A 21197-nucleotide genomic window follows, 5' to 3' on the forward strand; every position below is an offset into this window, starting at 1 on the left:
TATATATATATATATATATATATATATATATATATATATATATATGTACATATATATATATATATATACATACACACACACACACATATATATATACACACATACACATGTATACATACAGAGAAAGAGAGAGACATTTCAGTGTACAAGAAAGAACTAAAGTACTCTATACATACAACTATAAGATATATATGTATTTTCTGATGAGCTTAGAATAACCATATGTGTGTATATACTTAGAAATCATGTGTGTGTGTGTGTGTATGTATGTATGCCTTGGGTAGTGTACATACACATAGACACACAAATAGAAATACACATACATGTGTGTGAGTGTATTCAACTATATATATATATATATGTATAGTTGAAATGTTTAGAAAACAAAAGGCAAAGATAGGTGAGATAACAACAGGCTGATGTATATGTATATATATATATATATATATATATATATATATATATATATATATATACAAGCAACTCAGAGTCCTGGAAATCAAAGCCTTTCAGTTACAATGAATGTGTGTCTGTGTGTATATACACACACACACATACATATATGTATATCAACACACAGACTAAAAGTGATAAAAATTTACTTCTCTCCTGTCAACCTTTCCTTGAAATAGTCTTTATATTGGTTTTACTAAACAATACAAATCTTGCTGATACACACCAACACCAGTCTCTTTGGAGTCTGATTACAGATGTATGTGTATACACAGACACACGTACACACACTGCCTAAGCACATAGACACACATGCATAAAGACATATATATATATATATATATATATATATATATATAGACATATATACACACACACACACACATATATGTATATATATAAAGACATATATCTAGATACATAAATGTGTAATGGTGTGTGTCTGTCTGTGTGTTTGGGGTTACTCTAACTCCTCCCACACCATCCAACAGATTTTAATGATTTTTGGCACATAGGTAAATCACATGCCCTGAAGTTCAAATAAGGCCAGATTTTTTCGAAGACTCAATAATGCTCAGTTGGCATCAATTTTTGTGAGCTCAATCGGGCATTTGTACAGAAATCCCCATAACAATGTTATTTTTCCTGCAGCTTTTGCATAGTCAATGGGATATTTTCATGTAAATGGTCACATGGATTCTATTTTATGACATAACCTAAACTTTTTTCGGATTTTGCTGAGACTGGACATGCTGATCAATTTTGCACAGATAGTGGCATTAAGGAGAGAGAAATAAAGAAACATCACTCTCAACGGGTTGAGGTACACCCTAAAGTTTGACTGCAATTTCAGACAGTCCAGTATGTAGGAATATGTCGAAATCATTAACCAGGTTAAATCCCTGCCAAACCAGATATAACATCTTAATGAGTAATAGTTGGCATGGGGAACATAGAAGATTTCAATACAAGGTCAGAGGTAAGCTTAACTTCAACATGGAAACCACGAGCACTGCCAGGTCCAACAGCTAATATATATATATATAAAGACACACACACACACATAAAGATATATATATATATATATATATATATATATATATATATAAATACATATATATATAAAGGGACGGTCATGTTACCAGTTTATCCAATAAAACACACGCACTATATATTTGGTGTTAATTTGCTTCAGTTTTATTTTATTTTTTACATTACCGAATCAGTAGAACTCCCTGTACTGATAGGAACTGTACTATATGTAGATTTAGCCCACAAACAAACTGTAAAGCCAGAAATGTAGTCTATAGTATAAGATGTACAGAGGGACAGTGCAGTAACAAGACAACGACGTACATAAGGGAAACAGCACGGAGTATAGGAGAGTGAATAAATGAGCATCGGAGGAAACTTAAGGAAGAGACAAGCTCATCGATTCTGTATCAGCACGCTGAGCAGGAACATGGGGGCTCACTCAACAACGTAGAAGTTAAAATCTTGTCCACACATAGAACAGACGCAACGCTTAGACAAATTACAGAAGCTACACACATAATAGAAGATGAACCTAGCCTGAATAAGAAACTGGAATGGAACACTAGCACACACCCCCAACACACCACAACATATGACAGAATAAGATCCCCATAAACTGATAACAATATAAACAAAATAGAATACAATACACAGATAAACAAATGGAATTAAATAACTATACACGTTAACAAAATTAAATTAAATTAAATACAAAAAAAAGAAAGAATAGAAACAAAAATAAGTAGGTATAAACACATGAACAAAATAAACAAATTAAACAAACGTGTATAAACAGGGGATACAGATAATACAGGCACTCTCCCCACACACACACTTACTAAACATAGACACACATAGGAGTATACGCATGTGCAAATAAAGACACATACAATAGGAATATAAAATGGCTGATCGTTAGTAAGGAAAGACACAAATAAGAAAGAAGAAAGCAAAGGACCACTGACGAGGTCACAGAAGTGTGACGAAAGAACTCTGGCTGAAATACGATTAATGTAAAAAATAAAATAGAGCTGAAGCAAATTAACACCAAATATATAGTGCGGGTGTTTTTATTGGTTAAACTGGCAACATGACCATCCCCAAATGCAACAATATCTGTTTCAACACAGGATTTCACATCAAGATTCTTGCTCTTGCAAAACGAATATATAAATGTAATTTTATATATATATATATATATATATATATATATAAAATTGGAAATGGAGAGGAGAGTGGAGATTTATTCATATCCTAAACTTTCCGTTAAAAAAGTTTTCTACACCATATATAACAATGACCAACAGATGTTTCAATTGCAGCAACTACACATTCCTCCATATGCAATTATGCATCCTAGTCACTGCAATTCCACCAAGGGTCCATCACTCACGATATGTTTAAAGTGAACTAATTCAAACAAGCTTCCTGCGTTACTTTTTAAATCAAATTGAATTCTGATCTTATAATCACCTCTACTGGTATTACAATTGCATCGTGGTTTATAAAATGTTCATTTATATTACAATCAATTATAGCCATTTTGTTATATTTTACTGTATGGTGTACGTTATTTATTCAGAGGTAATTCACTTATGTTTGGGTTAATACCCTTAATATTATTATTGTTATTATTACTAAAATTATTTTAGTATCATTTGCAAAAATGTCATTAATTTTCACAGATCTGTCTATCTATCTATTTATCTATCTATCTATCATAAACATACAGAGGCCTCCAGTTCGTCAGGTCCTGTCAAACTGTTCATCTGTGCCAGCATGGACATTAAATGATGGACATTAAATGATGGACATTAAATGATGGACATTAAATGATGATACATACTCACATACATACATATATGCAAACAAAAACAGACATATATATAAATACATTGAAATATATCTACATATACAAATAAATGTACACACACACACACACACATCAACACACATACTTTAGGTGCAGACATGCCTGTGAAACTCAGAAGTTTGCTTCCCAACCACATGGTTCTAGGATCAGTCCCACTGCATGGCATCTTAAGCAAGTGTCTTCCATAGACCAAAATTGAAAGAAACCTGTTGCACATGTGTGTGAGAGAGAGGGTATATTTGTCTTGACCTCATGTCACTGTCATACAAGCAGTGTCATCCATTTCCAATATTCTTCAACACACACATCTATCTTTATATATATATATATATATATATAACACACACATACATATAAATACACACAATTACGAGTTTCTTGTATACAGTACTCAGTTGCACCTGCAACTTGTCATAAACCATCAAAAGAGGATGACACAAAGCACAGACAGCAATGAATGCTAGAAGTACTTGCACAGTACACAATAACACACAAAAGTTGGAAAAGTGAACATTAAGAGAACCATAAGAAGGAAAGGGTGCATAGGCACATGAGGAGTAGTGTTGCCAAATTCTAAGATGCAGCTAACTGACATTGCTAGTTTGCTCCATGGGACAGTTCTAACATGATTCTGGAAGTCACGGGTGCTGTTTATTCATTAAAAAATTTTTTTTTTTTCTTTTATAAAAATGTTCATGAGAGGTAAGAGGTATTGAATTCAAAAAAGTAGCTAAAATTGTTATTGGCAAGATTGGGGATAATCTTGTGGGCTTCCACCAAGTCAGCTGTGAGACATCAAAACATTAGTTTGTTGATACCCAAAGAAGCAATATGCTCGTGACATGATGACTGTTGTGTGTCTCAGGACAGCTACCAGTATATTAATATTCTGGATGAAATGAGAGTTCCAGACCAAGGATACTAACAGTAAATGTGGAAACACCATTGCCATATATAGCTTTAAATAGATAGCTGGTGAGCAGCAGGCAAAGATCTTACTGAGTGATACTAAGACACCAAAATTTTCCATGACTGTCTAGTTTGAATTCACTAGCAAACTTCTTAAGCTCTTTGTTGTGAGAGGACTAGGTAAATTCCAGGTATTTCCTCCAAAAACATATAGGGGTGAAGTTGTTTATAGCCAGTTTGAGCCATCAGTCAACAATCCATTACTGCATTGTGTTTAATAAAGATCTGTAACATATAAGATCCATTCCTTTTATCACATGGTGCTGCTTAATGTTGTCTATGTATTTTAATGCAGTAACATGCTTCGAGTTTACTAATGTATGTAGCATATAACACAGGACCAAGAACACATCCCTGTAGGACATCAGATGTCATCATATAAGGTGCAGAGTGTTGTCCTGGTACCGTTACTCTTATCTATCACAAATGAAAGACTTCAACCATTTATAAAGATTAGATTTCATGCCCATTGCAGAGAGCTTTGCCCTAAGTCATTTTTGTGATATAGAAATAAAAGCTTTGGGGAAGTTGTGGAGTCACTACTGTGACTCATGAGATATCTTCAAGATATTCAATGAGTTGGTCACAACAGCAAGAGTTAGGGATAAATCCAAATTGTGAGAACACAGGACTCTATTGATTTGCCAATACAGCCTGACTGGATAAATCGTCACCCTTTTTGAACAGGTGAATATGCTCATGTTACTGTAATGAAATCATGGTCAATACTTTTAATGCATGGGTCAACAAGGTGACCCAGTAATTGATTTAGAACCAGATTTATTGGGGATGGCATATTATTATTAATTTTCTCAAGGCTTTTGCATTATTGCCCATTTCTGGATTGATATCTTCAGACCAGCTCGCAGCCTCTTTTCAAATTTCTAAATCTAGCCATCATCACATAGACTAAAACATTCATCTGATGCTGAATCACGGATCAAGAATGATACAGTACACAGCTTCATGCATTTATCAGGTGTTAAAGATACATACATACTGACATGTACATACACACACGCACATATGTATACACATACATAAATGGACATCATACACATAGATGCATACTGAAACATACATGTATATACATAGGTACATACATATACACAATTACTTAAGCATACAAACACATACAGAATAACATAAACATACATATATACATACACATATAGACATACATAAATACATACACATACATATATATACACACATACATATATATATAGACGTATATATATACACACACACATATGTAAACATACACACATGTATAAGCACATTTATACATATGTACATACATACACAAAGATACATATATATACACATGTATACATATATATTTATATTTACATGTCTATATATACATACACATATCTACATATATATTTATATATACATACATACACATCTAGCTACATATACATATATTAACATCATCATCATCATCCTCATTTAACTTGCAAATTCCACACTGGCATAGGTTGGGACATTCTACCATCTTCTGATGGATCCAAGGACTACAACACGCTCCAGTGTCTACTGTGACATGGTTTCTAAGTCTGGATTCTCCTCCAAATGCCAACAGCTTTACAGTGTGTACTGGGTGCCTTTTTCATATCACTAACACTATCAAGATTGCCATGAAGCTTGCAAGACTTACAAACCCTGAGTGGGGTGGGCGGTCAGTTTTATGTTAGGGGGCAAGGGGTTGAAGTATGTGAGAAAGCAAAAAATCAGAGAGGATTGTTGTTCAAGAGCTGCATGACTATTCACATTTAACAAGGGAGGAATCAATAAGATCTATAGGGCCTTCAAAGAGATAGATATTGGAGACAAGATGTCTCAGTGGCCTGGGAGTTTGCAAGATCATATGGGGGAAGAGATATGGGGAGGAGGTGGCAGCCAGCAACTGTAAAAATTGGGTCAAGAGTTGGGGAAATAGCGTGATGCTAAGGAGATTGCAAAAGGGGAGGTAGTAATTATAAAAGAAGACAAGACATACATATATATATATATATATATATATATACACACACACACATGCACGTATACATATATACATGATGTATACACACTCCCACACACAAATATAAACAGACATAGCTCTGTAGTTAAGACACTCGCTTTGCAACTACATGGTTTCTGGTTCAATCCCACCATATGACACCTTGGGCAAGTAACCAATGCCTTGCAAGTGAAACTCATAATGTTTGTGTGTGTGTGTGTATCTCTGTGTTTGTTCCCTAACACCACTTGACAACCAGTTTTCATTGGTCTCTCTTGCTGTTCAGCAAGAGAGACCAATAGAATAAGTAGGCAACTAAAAAACTAAATACTGATGTCAATTTCTTTAACTAGACCCTTGAAGGTGATGCCCAAGCATGGCTAATACAAGTAAAAGACGCGCGCACGCGTGTGTGTGTGTGTGTGAGAGAGAAATGATAGAGACAGAGAATGAAACATTATGAGATTTATGAGAAACTTTATTGTGCACAACAATCATCTCTACCCATCCTGCATCAATCCCTTACGAGTGGAATTCTGTGGAACTGGTTGTAGTGCATCCTTTGGAGATGTCATAAGGGGTATATCGTTAAATAAACCCTGTTTCACTCAGTTTTAATACAACATGTTGTTAATGACTGTAGGTTTAAGCTGTTGGGCAGGAATGGTAAGGGACAGATTCCATTGTGATGTTACACACACACACACACACACACACATATATATATATAATTTTCCATGTAAGCGTGCTCAACTACAGAGAAATATTACTTTACTTTACTTTAGAAACAGGTCAGGCTGGATGATAGGAAGGCCATCTGATCATAGAAAATGTACTTCACTGAAATTTTTCTGACCCATGGATATTAAAAGAATCATTATATATATATATATATATCTATATATATATATATATATAGGCACAATGCACAGACCATGAAGGGAGGTGGGTTGGCATTTCAGTTTACATGTATGAAATCAGCTCAGAAGGCTATGGTCAACCTGTGGTCATCATAAAAGACATGCTTGTGGTGCCATGCAGTAGGACTCAATCCAAAACCATATATTTATCACCATGATCATTTTAACATCTTACTTTCCCCTGTTTTCTGAGACAAATCAGAATTTGTTGAGCCAGGTTTTTCTACATCCAGATACCCCTTCCTATGCCAACCCTCACTTGTCTTCTAGCAAGCTGATATATTCCCAATGACTGGACATGTTCACATTGAATTCTGGAGCAAATGACACTACTTGCATGATTGGTGACACTCAAAACTATCACATGATGTCAAAACAAGGAGACACAAAGACACACACACACACACATACATAGACAATGAGCTTCTTTCCATCTAAGAAATCCACACCTAAGGCTTTAATCAGTCCAGGATTATATATATAGTAGAAGACACTTGCCCAAGGTGTCATGCACTGGGACTGAACCCAAAACCATGTAGTCAGGAAGCAAGCTTCTTAACCACACAGCAATTCCTGCACCTTTACCCAATGCGTATGCATATTGTTGATGTATGCCACCATCATATTGATAGTACATATGTATGTGTATACATAGACATCTAATATATTTTACACACACACATCTATCTATATAATATACATATATATTTATGCATCCATGTGTACATGTATGTGTGTGTGTGCATATAATTCTTTGTTCTACAGGTTTGTACAATGAAGAAAATATTCATTGTTTGGTGCTTACATGCTTACATCAAAGTTAAACCAAGTCTAGCTCTCTGTGAACAGTGTTTCCTTCTTTAATGACAACTTGGTACAGATTGGAGGTAAATAGTTGAAGGAAGAACCATAGAAGGAAAAGCAGTTGTGATTTCAATACAGGATGGCTATAGGAGGGCATATGGTTCGGTAAAGCCTTTCTCATATAATTAGTCACACTGGTAGTAAAAAGGTTCTATTGCAGTTGCTGTTAAGATAAATGCCATCGATACTGATTTGTGATAACATAATGTCACTTTGTATGTGTATATATATGTATGTATGTACACACACACCCATAATACATATATTCATAGATGTGTGTGTGTGTGTATACATGTATATATGTGTATATGCATGTGTGTATGTGTATATATATATATATATATATATATATATATATATATATATATATATACATATACACACCTTTTCCTGGCACTCTGTCAGTTACAATGATGAGTGTTCCAGTTGATACGGTCAATGGAACAGCCTGCTCATGAAATTAACATGCAAGTGGCTGAGCATGGCTGAGTACTCCTCAGGCATGCATATCTCTTAACATAGTTCTAAAGGAGATTTAGCTTGACAAAAAATGTGACAAGGCTGACCCTTTTCAATTACAACTCATTTTTGGCAGCTGAGTGGACCGGAGCAACATGAACTAAAGTGTCTTGCTTTAAGACACAATGTGTTGCCAAAAACTGAACTAACCACCTTATGACTTTCAGCCAAGTACCTTAACCACTAAATCATACGCCTTTATAATATATATACAAAAATATATGCATTTATATATACACACACACAAACAATTGTGTACTTGTATTTAAGAAATACATCTACATTTATACACCCATATATAAATTTATAGAAATATACCTATATATGCCTGAAAACGATTTTCATATATATATACACACATAGAGGCAATCAAACATAAAGCATAAGAAAAACAGGTGTAAAAAACTTTTTTTGAATGGACAAAAGTGGAATACAAAATGCAAGTGGTAGAAGGTATAAGTTTTGCCATGTGGGGTATTGAACAGTGGTATGTGTGTGTTTGTATGTATATATAAATGAAATATATATACACATATTCTATTAACCCAGTCGTTCTCAAGTGGGGTCCCTATAAGATTTTGTTCATAAAATTTATTGGTATTAAATTGGTTATACTTCTACAATTCCTAATAATTACACTAAACTCTGCTTGCGAAGACCTGTTGGGACAAGTGAAATCGAAATTAAACCATATTCGATGACTGGCACCTGCACCAGTGGGGCACTAACAGTACTGTCCAAGCGTGTTCATTGCCAGAGCAGCTGTCTGGCATCCGTGCCAGTGGCACATAAATAGCACCATTTGAGCATAATCATTACTTGCGTCGCCTTCTAGCACTTGTGCTGGTGGCACATTAGAAAATCATTCGAGCGAGGTCTTTGCCAGTGCCGCTGGACTGGCTCCCATGCAGGTGGCACGTCAAAAACACCTTTTGAGCATGGCCGTTGCCAGTATCGTGTGACTGGCCCTCATGCCGGTGGCACGTAAAAGCACCCACTACACTCTTGGAGCGATTGGCATTAGGAAGGGCATCCAGCTGTAGAAACTCTGCCAGATCAGATTGAAGCCTGGTGCAGCCTTGTCATTAGACTCTGGGACCAGATTTCTAAATGTGACCAACCAAAACTATGGATATTATCCAGACCTCTTGTTCTTGGTCTACTACTGGTTGATTCAGCTTGAAGAATACATCTTGAGATTCTTTCTTGTCACATTCTAATTGCATGTCTGTAATACCAGAGCTGTGAACCTTCAATGTGGAGAAGTAGTGGCTTGACCTGAAGAGAATCCTTCATCTCTTAGCTTTGCAGCCTGTCTACCAGCATCACATCCATATTTGTGATCGTATTCTTTCAGTCATTACCCAACATTCATGACCATAGATGACCATAGATGACCATAGTAAAAAAAGCACACAAAAATATACCAGATAATATCTATATGCATTTGCATCACAAAAACAAGTTTTTTTTAACCCTTTAGCATTTAAACCTACCATACCCAGCCCAAAATTTGCTACTTGTTTGATGTTCAGACTGGCTAGATCTGGCCTCTCACACCAACTTAACAATATCATTGTAAAAAATCAACAATCACATCATTGAAATCTCAGGGTTCCAATACAATGCATGATTAATGTGAATATATATAAATATTACATTTGACAGAGTAGTTCTACCTGCTCAAGAAAATTATGGTCTTCCCAAATGTGCAATACTGCTTCCTGCTATAATGATCTATATATATGATACTAGCAAGAAGACATGAACCGTGAATTTCTATTTACTAAAGGATCTTTAACAAATGGTATTTCATATTTTGCTAACATGCATAACTGGCATGGTCTGTTATGGTTGTATGGTGTAGCTCTTGATAAGATCTTCTATGAAGTGTAAAACTATGTATCATTATTTAGCTACTAAATGCAATGCTTAGTATAAAGAGCTGACTTTCTTTGCTGTGTCTAAACAAAAAGTTGAATCTGTCATATCAGTCTTTTCAAATTCTTTTCACGCAAGCCTGTATGATGTAAAAAGAAGCACAAGTCAGTTTTCACGGTAGTCTCATGAGTTCTTTGGCACTGCCCTTTGAGAAGAAATAGGTCTTTGTCAAACAGGCTGACCTCAAATTGTTATGGTAACTATTTTTCAGTTTGTATTTGATGAAGCACAACTGTGTATGGTACAGTACAAAATTTTGATTTTACCTTTATGTACATATACATATGAAAAATATACAGGTCTCGTTATATTTATTTCGTTATTGGTGTAAAAATATACATAAATATGTAAATTATACATATAACTATAAATTATTTGCATGGCTGTTTCTATATGTTTCTATACATCTTTTACATGTTTCAATTTCTGAACTGCAGCCATGCTGAGGCACTGCCTTGAAAGGTTTTAGTTGAATGAATTGACCCAGTACTTACTTTTTAAAGCCTGGTACTTATTCTATCAGTTTCTTTTGCCAAACCACTAAGTCACAGGGATGTAAACAAACCAACACCAGTTGTCGTGCAGTGGTGGGGGGACAAGCACAAAGACACATATGTTGATGCACGCATACACACACACACATTTATATGACAAGCTTCTTTCAGTTTCTGTCAACCAAACCCACTCAAAAGTCTTTGGTTGGCCTGAGGCTATAGTAGAAGACACTTGCCCAAGATACCACACAGTTGGATTGAACCCAGAACCAAGTGATTGGGAAACAAACTTCTCAACACACAGCCACACCTGCACCTATGCATACTTATTTTATGATTATGATTTTTTTTTAACAGAAAAACAAGATCAGACTTGTAAAAAGTGACATTATGTTATTAACTGTTAGTATCAACAACTTTTTCCTTACCACTCAAAACATTAGAATGCTGACTAACAACATGATAAAGCATTCTTCCCAACCTGTTGCTCTCCCGTTTGTTTACAACTTCAACTTGCTACCTCTAACCTATATCAAATTACTACTAGACATGGAAAATCTTATCAATGTTTAAAGAAAGCAGCATTGGTAAAACTTAGAAGTAAACAGTCTGTCTATGTCTATATATATATATATATATATATATATATATATGAAATCAAGACACAATTATTGGCATGAAAATGGAAATTAATGAAACTATCACAAGATCTATGGATTTAAAACATTTTTTTTTTTTTATTTTGGGATAATATATAACTTCAAGCAAGATCAAGAGAAAACTTTTCAACTGTTATCTCTAAGCTCTATGAAACTTCCTTTCACTATGTGTACATAGCCCAGCTTTCTTAAGACAAAATACAATGCTACAAGTAACATTATATTCAACCTACTGTGCTTCTAATAAGAATAATAATTTAATTTTAATGATGATAATATTAGCATGATGATGATGATGATGATGATAATAACAAATAATAATAATAGCAACAATAATAATAACAACAATAATCGTTATAAGAAGTAAATAAGGTCAGGAATGGAAAATGTATTGAGGGTAATATTTATTCTACCAGCAACTGCTGAAATTGTAATCTCTCAAACTATAACGTAAGTCACACAAGCAAAAAATAAGAAAAATTAAATATTTCTTTAAATAAGTCAAATGTTAATGACTTACCCTGAGTTTTGGATTTTTAATTCGTTGGAAATATATCTCCAGCTAAAACAAAAACAATGGAATTTGAAGAAAGAGTTGCAGTGATGAGATACACAAAAATTGTTGAGAAACATTTCTGGAGACATTTAAAACATAAAATTAGAGGATTCTTGCAGAGATTGTTTGCCTCCACTTCCTCCACCCCACCCCTGCAAAATTATTGAAATAACTCCAAACACTACCAAATGTTAAATACTGGTGATTACTGTAGTTGATCATATGGACTTCACTACTTGGTAGGTACTTACTTTATTGGCCCTACAAAGACGAATAGCAGGGAATTGATCTCAGAATGTAAGGAGATGCAACGAAATACAAGATTATATTTTTGTCTGACATTACCAATTCTACCATAAAATACCCTAACCCAACCTACAAATTAAATATAATTAGCTGTTTACAACACCAATAATAATAATAATAATAATAATTTCAAATTTTAGCACAAGGGGGATAAGTCAATTACATCGACCCCCAGTACTCAACTGGTACTTATTTTATTGACCCCAAAAGATGAAAGGTAGTCGACCTCAGCAGAATTTGAACTCGGAACATAAAAATGAACAAAATGCCACTAAGCATTTTGCCTGGTGTGCTAACAACTCTGCCAGCTCGCCACCTTATTAATAATGATGATGATGATGATAATGACGGTTTGTATTTTAAGCACAAGACCAGCAATTCTAAGGGCAAAGACTTAGTTGATTATATCAATCAACAGTACTTGAGTGGTGCTTTATTTTATCAACCCCAAAAGGATGAAAGGTCAAGTTGACTTTGGTGGGTGACATAAATGATCATAAAAACCATTTCAATTAGGAATTGTAGCTGGAGTCCTGTATCTGGTACATTAACTACTACCATCATAATAATAATAATAATAAATATTTTCAAGCCTTTTACAAACTGCTAATTGGTCTGTTAATTGCCTCTTTGCTGGATGAGAAAAGAGGTAACCCTTAGACGTTACTGTCACAAGTCCTAAAATTCATAGGACCAATTATCTAGTTCCCAAGATATGTAAGTGACCAAGATCGTGGACTGGACCAACATGAAATGACATGTTTTGCTCAAGAACACAATGCACTGCCCAATCCAGGAATTAGAACCAGGATTTTACGATTGTGAGTGCAACACTCTAACCACTAGGCCATGTACCTTCACAGGTGAGGAAAACATTTTTCACAGTCCTTATATTCAAAGTTCCTGGTTTCCCAACCTGTTATGTCTAGCCATTAGATACAGGCTGCTCTGAAAGCCTTTAAACTTCTGGCAGTACGTTCATCTAATATTACCAAAGATTTCTTAATATTTCTACTAATTCGCAAAAACTTAATTCTAGGTACTATTAAAGTACATATGACTTTTAGTAAAGATAGCATTAAGGTTAGAAACTCTGGCTGTAACCCTGGTAGCCTTGGCTTGATTCCCAGTGCAAGAACTCATTTAATGATAGTAGTGGTCCACCTCATATCTGTCGCATGCACTGGTTTAGACATGTCCTCTATCTCTTGCTAGATCATCCTACCAGGGCTTTACTGTCATTTGACAAAGCAGCTGTGGGCTGGAAGAGGCCTTGTGACAGGCCCCACATCAGATGGCTGAATGTGATTGGGGAAGATCTCCAAAGACCCAACGTCACCTTGGAGGATGCAGAGGTGCCGGCACGGGACTGCCAGTGATGGAGGGCACTGGTGGACCTGGTTGGCTCTACACATGATGATGTCTCTGGGACCACTAACCTGGGATGACCCCAGCCTCATCAAGCAAGAGCATGAAGCAGCAAGCGGCAGCAGTGGTCCAGCATGGCAACAGCCTTCTGACTGGAACCAATAAAATAGAAATGGAGAGAAATGGCTGTGTATAACATGTTGACAGCTGAAACTGTAGTGGAATTATTAATAAAAATGTTAACAGGTAAGAATTTCAAGTGCTGACAGATTGCAAAATTAAAAAAAGGAGATAAGAAAAACTACAGAAAGTCTCAAAAAGGAGGATATTATTTATAATCATGCATCAAAATAGCAAAAATTAATTAATTACACAGAGTATCACAAACTCAGATCAAAGTGATCAGGAGATGATTGGGTAAATTGAATTGTAAGTATTAGAAATATAGAATGGTGTTTTAAAACATCTCATTCATAAATTAAATTATTCTCAACAAAAATTTTACTTTTCCATAATCTGTAATCAAGTGATAATTTATATTTTCTTTTCAATTGTTTACCAACAAAAGTGTGTAAATTAAAAATTACATAAGCCTGCATGTAAAAATAAAATACACGAATAAATATATTATTCTACAAAAATGAAATTAAACAATCCAAACATCAAAACAATTGACTTTTAATTATCCTGCCTGTGATTTCCTTGTTCTTCAACACATTTCTTGATTTCAGTTAAAACAATTTCAGAAAACATCAAAGAGATAATTAAAAAAAATTTTTTTAACATATCCTGACTAGGATATTTTCAGACCAAGTTGTGCAGTAAACATATTACAACAAAGCTATATAACAGCTCTCTTCTCTGTACTTGACCCAGACATAGTCTTCAACTTTAATCTCTGTTTCACTATTAAATAAGATCAATATAAGATTCAGTATATCAAAGTGTTGATTATTTATTAATTATTATTGATTAATTTTTCCATGCTAGCATGAATGGTGGTTTCTGAAAAGATATATATATCTGATTAGGAAATGTTGAAGCCAATATTTTTTAATGCTTTCTTCACAATGCAACCATAACAACTCAATAGTAGTAAAGTATAAAGTGATAGCTGTTGTTGTCATTCATGAGACTATGGTAGACAGAGCAAGGTCTTGTACCTTGAAGGTACAACACAATGTCTTGCATTAAGTGAGGGCAACACACTGTGTAATTCTAAAAGGCAACACAGGATGGCTGTGGTAAATTCTCATGATTTTGCTCAATTGTTTAATCCTTTGTTGCTCAATATGTTTCCCAACGTATAGGCACTGCTATTGATGTTGCCATATTTCAAGGACTGCAACTCCTGTTGCTGTATTTCACAAAGTATATAGGACTGCAGTTAGTTTCTATATTTTAGGACTGCAATTATTGATGGCTATATTTCAATATATATCTATATATATCTATATATATATATAGTTTTAGGGAAAATAACCAAGTTTCAAGAACTCATCGATGAAAATCCACTATCACATATAGAAAAATTAACAATTAAAAGCACAATAAATGAGTATAATATTATACTCATTTATTGTGCTTTTAATTGTTAATTTTTCTATATGTGATAGTGGATTTTCATCGATGAGTTCTTGAAACTCGGTTATTTTCCCTAAAACTATATATTTTATATATATTTTATCTATAAAGCTCAATTTAATTTTAATTTTTTATAAATTGATTTTAATTGAGTTTTTACCTGTAATTTTGGATTTTGTCCCTAATATTATATATATATATATATATATATATGATACACAACTATAACTGATGTCCCTCTATTTCACTATAATGTATAAGACAGAAATTATATTTGCCTACATTCAACAATATTTATGACTGTTGCTACTGGAAACTATTTCAACTAATACTTCTTCCATCATTTATAATGAAATTTTGTTCAGCCTGCTAGCTAAATGAGATATCAGTGACCTTTCAATCATTGTTTAACTATATCAGGTAGTAGCCAATGTTTGAATGAGATGAGGTGGCATGGATGTTTAAGAGAAATCTTGCTGCTGCCATTTTCCTGTGCTTTCAAAACTATATGTATATAAGAGACACTTTCCAAAGACAAATACTGCAGCTCAGAAGGCTTTCGATACATACACACTTTTAAGTATGTGTACAGATTGCTGGTTTTAAGCTGATACTGTTTCAATTGCTAATAAGACTTGCTATTGTAAACTTAAACCCCCCCTTCAGTCATGAATGACCATGGGATTGCACCTAGAAAATTACCCTTCAAGGCAGAAGTCTGGGCAAGGTTACTCATGGAAGACCAGCAGTCGCCCATGCATACCAGCCTCTCCTCTCCACACCACCAATGTATCCAAAGGAAAGGCAAAGGCTGAAACAGCACCTGTGATGTCGCAACTCATTTCTACAGTTGAACGAACTGGAGCAACATGAAATAAAGTGTCTTGCTCAAGAACACAACACACAGCCTGGTCCAGGAATCAAACCCATAAACATCCTCCTATAAATTTCAGGCCTTGTGCCAATAGCAGAATGAAATTATCATTATTATCATCATTTAAGGCAGTGAGCTGGCAGAATCTTTAGCACACCAGGCAAAATGCTTAGTAACATTTCATATGTCTTCACAATTCTGAGTTCAAATTCCGCCAAGATCAACTTTGTTTTCCATCCTTTCAGGTTTGATGAAATAAGTACTAGTTGAGCATTGGGGGTCAATGTAATCGACATCCCCTCCCACAAAACTGCTGGCTTTGTGCCAAAATTTGAAACCATTATTATCATTAAACTCAAATCCCAATCAAAATCAACTCATCCTTTCAGATTAATAAAATAAAGTACCAATCAAAAGTGCTGAGGTCAATGTAATCGACTTGACTCTACCCCTGTATATGGCCTTGTGTCAAAATTAGAAAGAATTATTCTTATTCTTAACAATAATTTTTTTATTCTTAAAATAGAGCAATATCCTTCTTTAGAGCATAGTTCCTTCTGTGGCCAAAAAACTCCAGTTTAGATGGACAGAAAAAAAAAAAAAAAGCAAGCAATGAAGAAAACCTGAAACTTTAACATGGAAATAAGTGGCAATTTGCCTCAAATACACACTGCAACAACAACAAAAGTTATGAAACACCTTAAACGGCATACCATCTGTTCGTCAGTATGAAGAGATGGTAGGTATCTCTGTTTGGGGACTTACCTGTGTTCTATCGATAGTATGTTGATAATAGGTGAATGGTCGTCCAGTCCAGGAAACTGCCCCACATAAAGGTGAGAGTTCTTTTACTTCCATTATGGTACCTATATCTACAAAAGATATTGCAAAAACTCAAATAAGACATAGAACGATGATTCTTCACATTGATTACTAGATTTCTTTATGAATGTAGGTTTTTTCCTTTCCTTTTCTTTCTTTTCTTCCATTGGGTAAAAAAAAAAAAAAGTAGAAAATCATTAGCTGTTGTAGAGTTAACCCAGAGGTAGATTTGTGAAGTAGTCGGATTAGGTCTAACATTTGGACTTTTATCAAGAAAGTTAGAGAAAATCCAGATATCTGAGACAGCGTTACATTCTAGTCACACCCATGATGAAAGCAGCAGTGATGTGACGAGGAAATAATTAAGTGTTGTCATCATCACTGCTGCCTACTTTTCCATGCTTGCTTGAGTCAGACAAAATTCATTGATGAAAATTTTGTATAGCTGGATGCCCTTCCTGTAGCTAACGCTCATTTCCAAATAAGTGGTATCACCCTTAGTCCTTCAGATTCAAAGTACACAGGGCCTGGACATGATTTCACAGACGATTGCAAATGACTGATACTGCTTGTATGACTTTGACATTTGTTTACATCTAGAGCATAATATCAAGATGAGGAGGCATGAATACACACATATATACATGCATATGTGCGTATGTGTGTGTATATAACAGGGTCCTTTCAGTTTCTGCCTTCCAAAATCACTCACAAGGCTTTGGTTGGCTTTAGGATATGGCAGAAGTCATTTGCCCGAGAAGCTGTGCAGTAGAACTGAACTTAAAACCAGATAGTTACAGAACAAATTTCTTAACCATACAGCCATGCCTGCACCCAACAACATAAAAAAAACCTATAGCCATTAGCAATCTTAACAAGAGGTTTTTTAATTACACACTTCAACATACAGTGTGTGCAATGAAGTTAAAGTCTGCATAAACACAAGAAACTTCATCTGAGGCAAATTTATCTGTGGCCTTATGCTACATCTAGAGACACAGAACTGGCAAAAGTTAAACTAAAAGGATCCTTTGAAATATGAGGATTTTTCAGGGCTTAAAACTGAATTAGAGTTAATGCTTCTCAACTTCTCACTACCATATTCTGTACATGACTGAATGTTAGCAAGTATGTAACAGCTACATCAGGCCTAATGAATGTCTACAGACTCAAAACTAACCTTCCTTGAAAAACTAATTACATTTACATACATATAACGAAGTAAGAGAGAGAGATTTTATCCTAACAGCCTGTATATGGATAAATTAATCTTTTTGAAAGATATCAGCACATTAAAAACTATGAAACTATAACTTTGAACAAAACACACAAGCACACACACAAACGACTTCACACAATTTGTCAATCAAAACCACTCATAAGACATTGGTAGGCCAAGGGCTATAGTAGAAGACACTTGCCCAAAGTGCATACAGTAGCTTGCTGACATATTTCATACCACCAGCCATGTGTATGTTTAACCCTTTAACATTTAAACTGGCCATATCTGGACAAAATATTCTACAAGTTTTATGCTCAAACTGGCTGGATACAGCATCTAACATCGATCCTACAATGTCAACAACAATGTAAATAACTACATCATCAAAATATTATAACAAACTACAAGATGTGTAATTAATTCAAAACAATGTGAATAAATAAGCATTACATTTGGCAGAGTATTCTGATTGCTAGAAGGTTAACATTTCAATGGATCTGCCAATGCTCTCCTAATAGCGATCTAAATGTACAAACTTAATATGACAAAAACTTAAACTACATTACTCTACATTTAAGTAGCTTCGGACATGCACTACATGCTCAACCTGTAAGACATACTAGCCGAATTCACTCAAAGCATATGCTGTCATCTTAAGAAAAATGAAGGATACATATTTAATGTATATTATACATCAAAAAAAAAAATTGGATGGTCACAGCTAGAATGTCTGTATGATTAAGACTGGTCTGAACTTAAGCAATCACAACTACTTTTCCCAAACATAAAATAAGATTTTTTTTTTTTTTTGATCATTGTTAAGTTGTATGAAGACGACGAGGAAACAGCCTCCCTGAACCACAATTCTATAACTTGAATAAAAATTTAAAAATTAACATTTTTTTCTTTCAAATGACGAGAGAAAGCAAAAACAAAGCATACCGCTTAGATTTCTGTCAGTTATTCGGAAATTTAACGGGCAAAATGCTTTTGATGATACAATCTTAGCACCTTCTCTCATATTTGCAAATCGAAGTTTCAGCTGAAAAACAAGATATGTAGATTACATATAAAATAGTAAATAAAAACACATATATGCATATGCACACACATATACATTTTTCTGGTTTATCATAAACATGATGACTTTTTCAAAAACATATTCGCACATGAATTTCCAGAGTAGCTTAAATTTTGTAATTTTAAATGGTAAATGCTTTTCTTATAATTACTTTCTTATCATCTGTGAGATTAAAGTGACACAGTAACACGTTTCTCAAAACACACACAACCACTAGCAGAGTTATGTACCTTGTATGGACTATACAACACAATCGCTACAAGATTTGAATTCATATCTTTGCAGTCACCAAGTCACTGTGTTTCTCATTCTTGTGTACCTCAAGTAGGAACATCTCAGATGTAAATTCAAACTCATACAGCGTGAAAAAAACATTAAAATAAAACCCTTAACATCTCAGATAATGTTTTCCTATCCACCCATCAACATACAGTTTCATTGGTTCCAAAACCACTAGGAACCAATATTTAATCTGCCATGTTTCAAAATTGCCCAAACTCCAGTTTCTTCTACATTTCAGTTATTTTTTGTCTGTTATTTGTTGGCTTTCTTCCATGCTTGCATCACTCTGACCATTCATGGGCAAATTTTTTCAAGAAGCAGACTGCTTATCATTTAACTGGCTTATCATCAGGTAGGCTACACTACAAAGAAAATTGAAGGCAATATTTCGTTAGGTACAGAAAGGATTGCAAGGCTGTCCATGACTGGCTTAGAGGAATATACTACCATTGTTTTAAAAGAAAAAAATCCAAATATATTACCTGATGATCAACTTGAGGTCCAAAAGCAAAATTATTTACAAATATCACACTGAAAGAGAATAAGAAAATATTCAAATGAGTATATATATTCTGTGGGTTGCCATTTAGAACATAATACAGAAATGAAATTGAAAGATATATATAGATAAGTGATTATATTACATTAACAATTAAATATTTCATAGAAAGGAGATACAAATACATAAATAAGTAAATAGATAAATCTATGCATGCATATATGTGCACATCTGTAAATATATATATATTTACACACAGAGCAAGAATCAGAATACTGACATGTGCTTTCACTTCTAACACATTTCTGCACATTTGAATGTGAATGGCATTTACAACAGGATTAAGGAAGTGCAATAATAATGTTTAGCAGTTCAAAACTGTGAGTAGTGAAAAACAGAATTGGATCAGCTGATCGTGAGAATCAAATATTGATCACTTGGCTAAAATCTGCAGGTGGTATGGGTTATAACCCTTGGGTTGTATAAATAAAATATTAGTAATATGTAGTAAGCTAGAAGGATCCATTGCAAGGGCCCTATTATCGATTTTTTTTCAACAATCTAAGTATGTCACGAAGTTTCCAGACACGAGTTCTACTCACATGTCAAATAAAGTATAAGACAGAAATGTTCAAATGAAATTGAGACAGAGATATTGTATGTGTGTTACAAAATTTGGACTGGTCCTGCAATAGATTATTATCTTTAAATTAGGTGTGCAGCCATTTTGTAACTGCTGTGAACAACTAATTGTTGAGATTCCTGTTCATCCTGATGAGAGGGTCATTGCCGAGATGCACCTGAACTCATAATCAAACCTATATATATATACACATACATATATATATATATATATATATATATATAT

General features: G+C 34.4%; 1 protein-coding gene across 11 annotated transcripts in view; it reads right to left on the reverse strand.

The window, feature by feature from the left end:
• Positions 1-21197, reverse strand: part of LOC106875466 (histone-lysine N-methyltransferase, H3 lysine-79 specific) — a 181886-nt gene that overhangs the window by 75545 nt on the left and 85144 nt on the right. For 6 of the 11 annotated variants that reach the window (XM_052976330.1, XM_052976325.1, XM_052976329.1 and 3 more), the window contains exons 10-14: positions 20313-20361; positions 19410-19509; positions 17189-17295; positions 14037-14117; positions 12256-12297 (exon numbers count right to left, since the gene is read on the reverse strand). In XM_052976330.1, the coding sequence (XP_052832290.1) occupies positions 12256-12297; positions 14037-14117; positions 17189-17295; positions 19410-19509; positions 20313-20361 (379 nt within the window). The remainder of the gene's footprint in view (positions 1-12255; positions 12298-14036; positions 14118-17188; positions 17296-19409; positions 19510-20312; positions 20362-21197) is intronic. The other 5 variants (XM_052976332.1, XM_052976328.1, XM_052976331.1 and 2 more) reach the window with 1 other exon arrangement.

This window comes from Octopus bimaculoides, chromosome 24 (genome assembly GCF_001194135.2).
Source record: "Octopus bimaculoides isolate UCB-OBI-ISO-001 chromosome 24, ASM119413v2, whole genome shotgun sequence".
Lineage (NCBI taxonomy): Eukaryota > Metazoa > Mollusca > Cephalopoda > Octopoda > Octopodidae > Octopus > Octopus bimaculoides.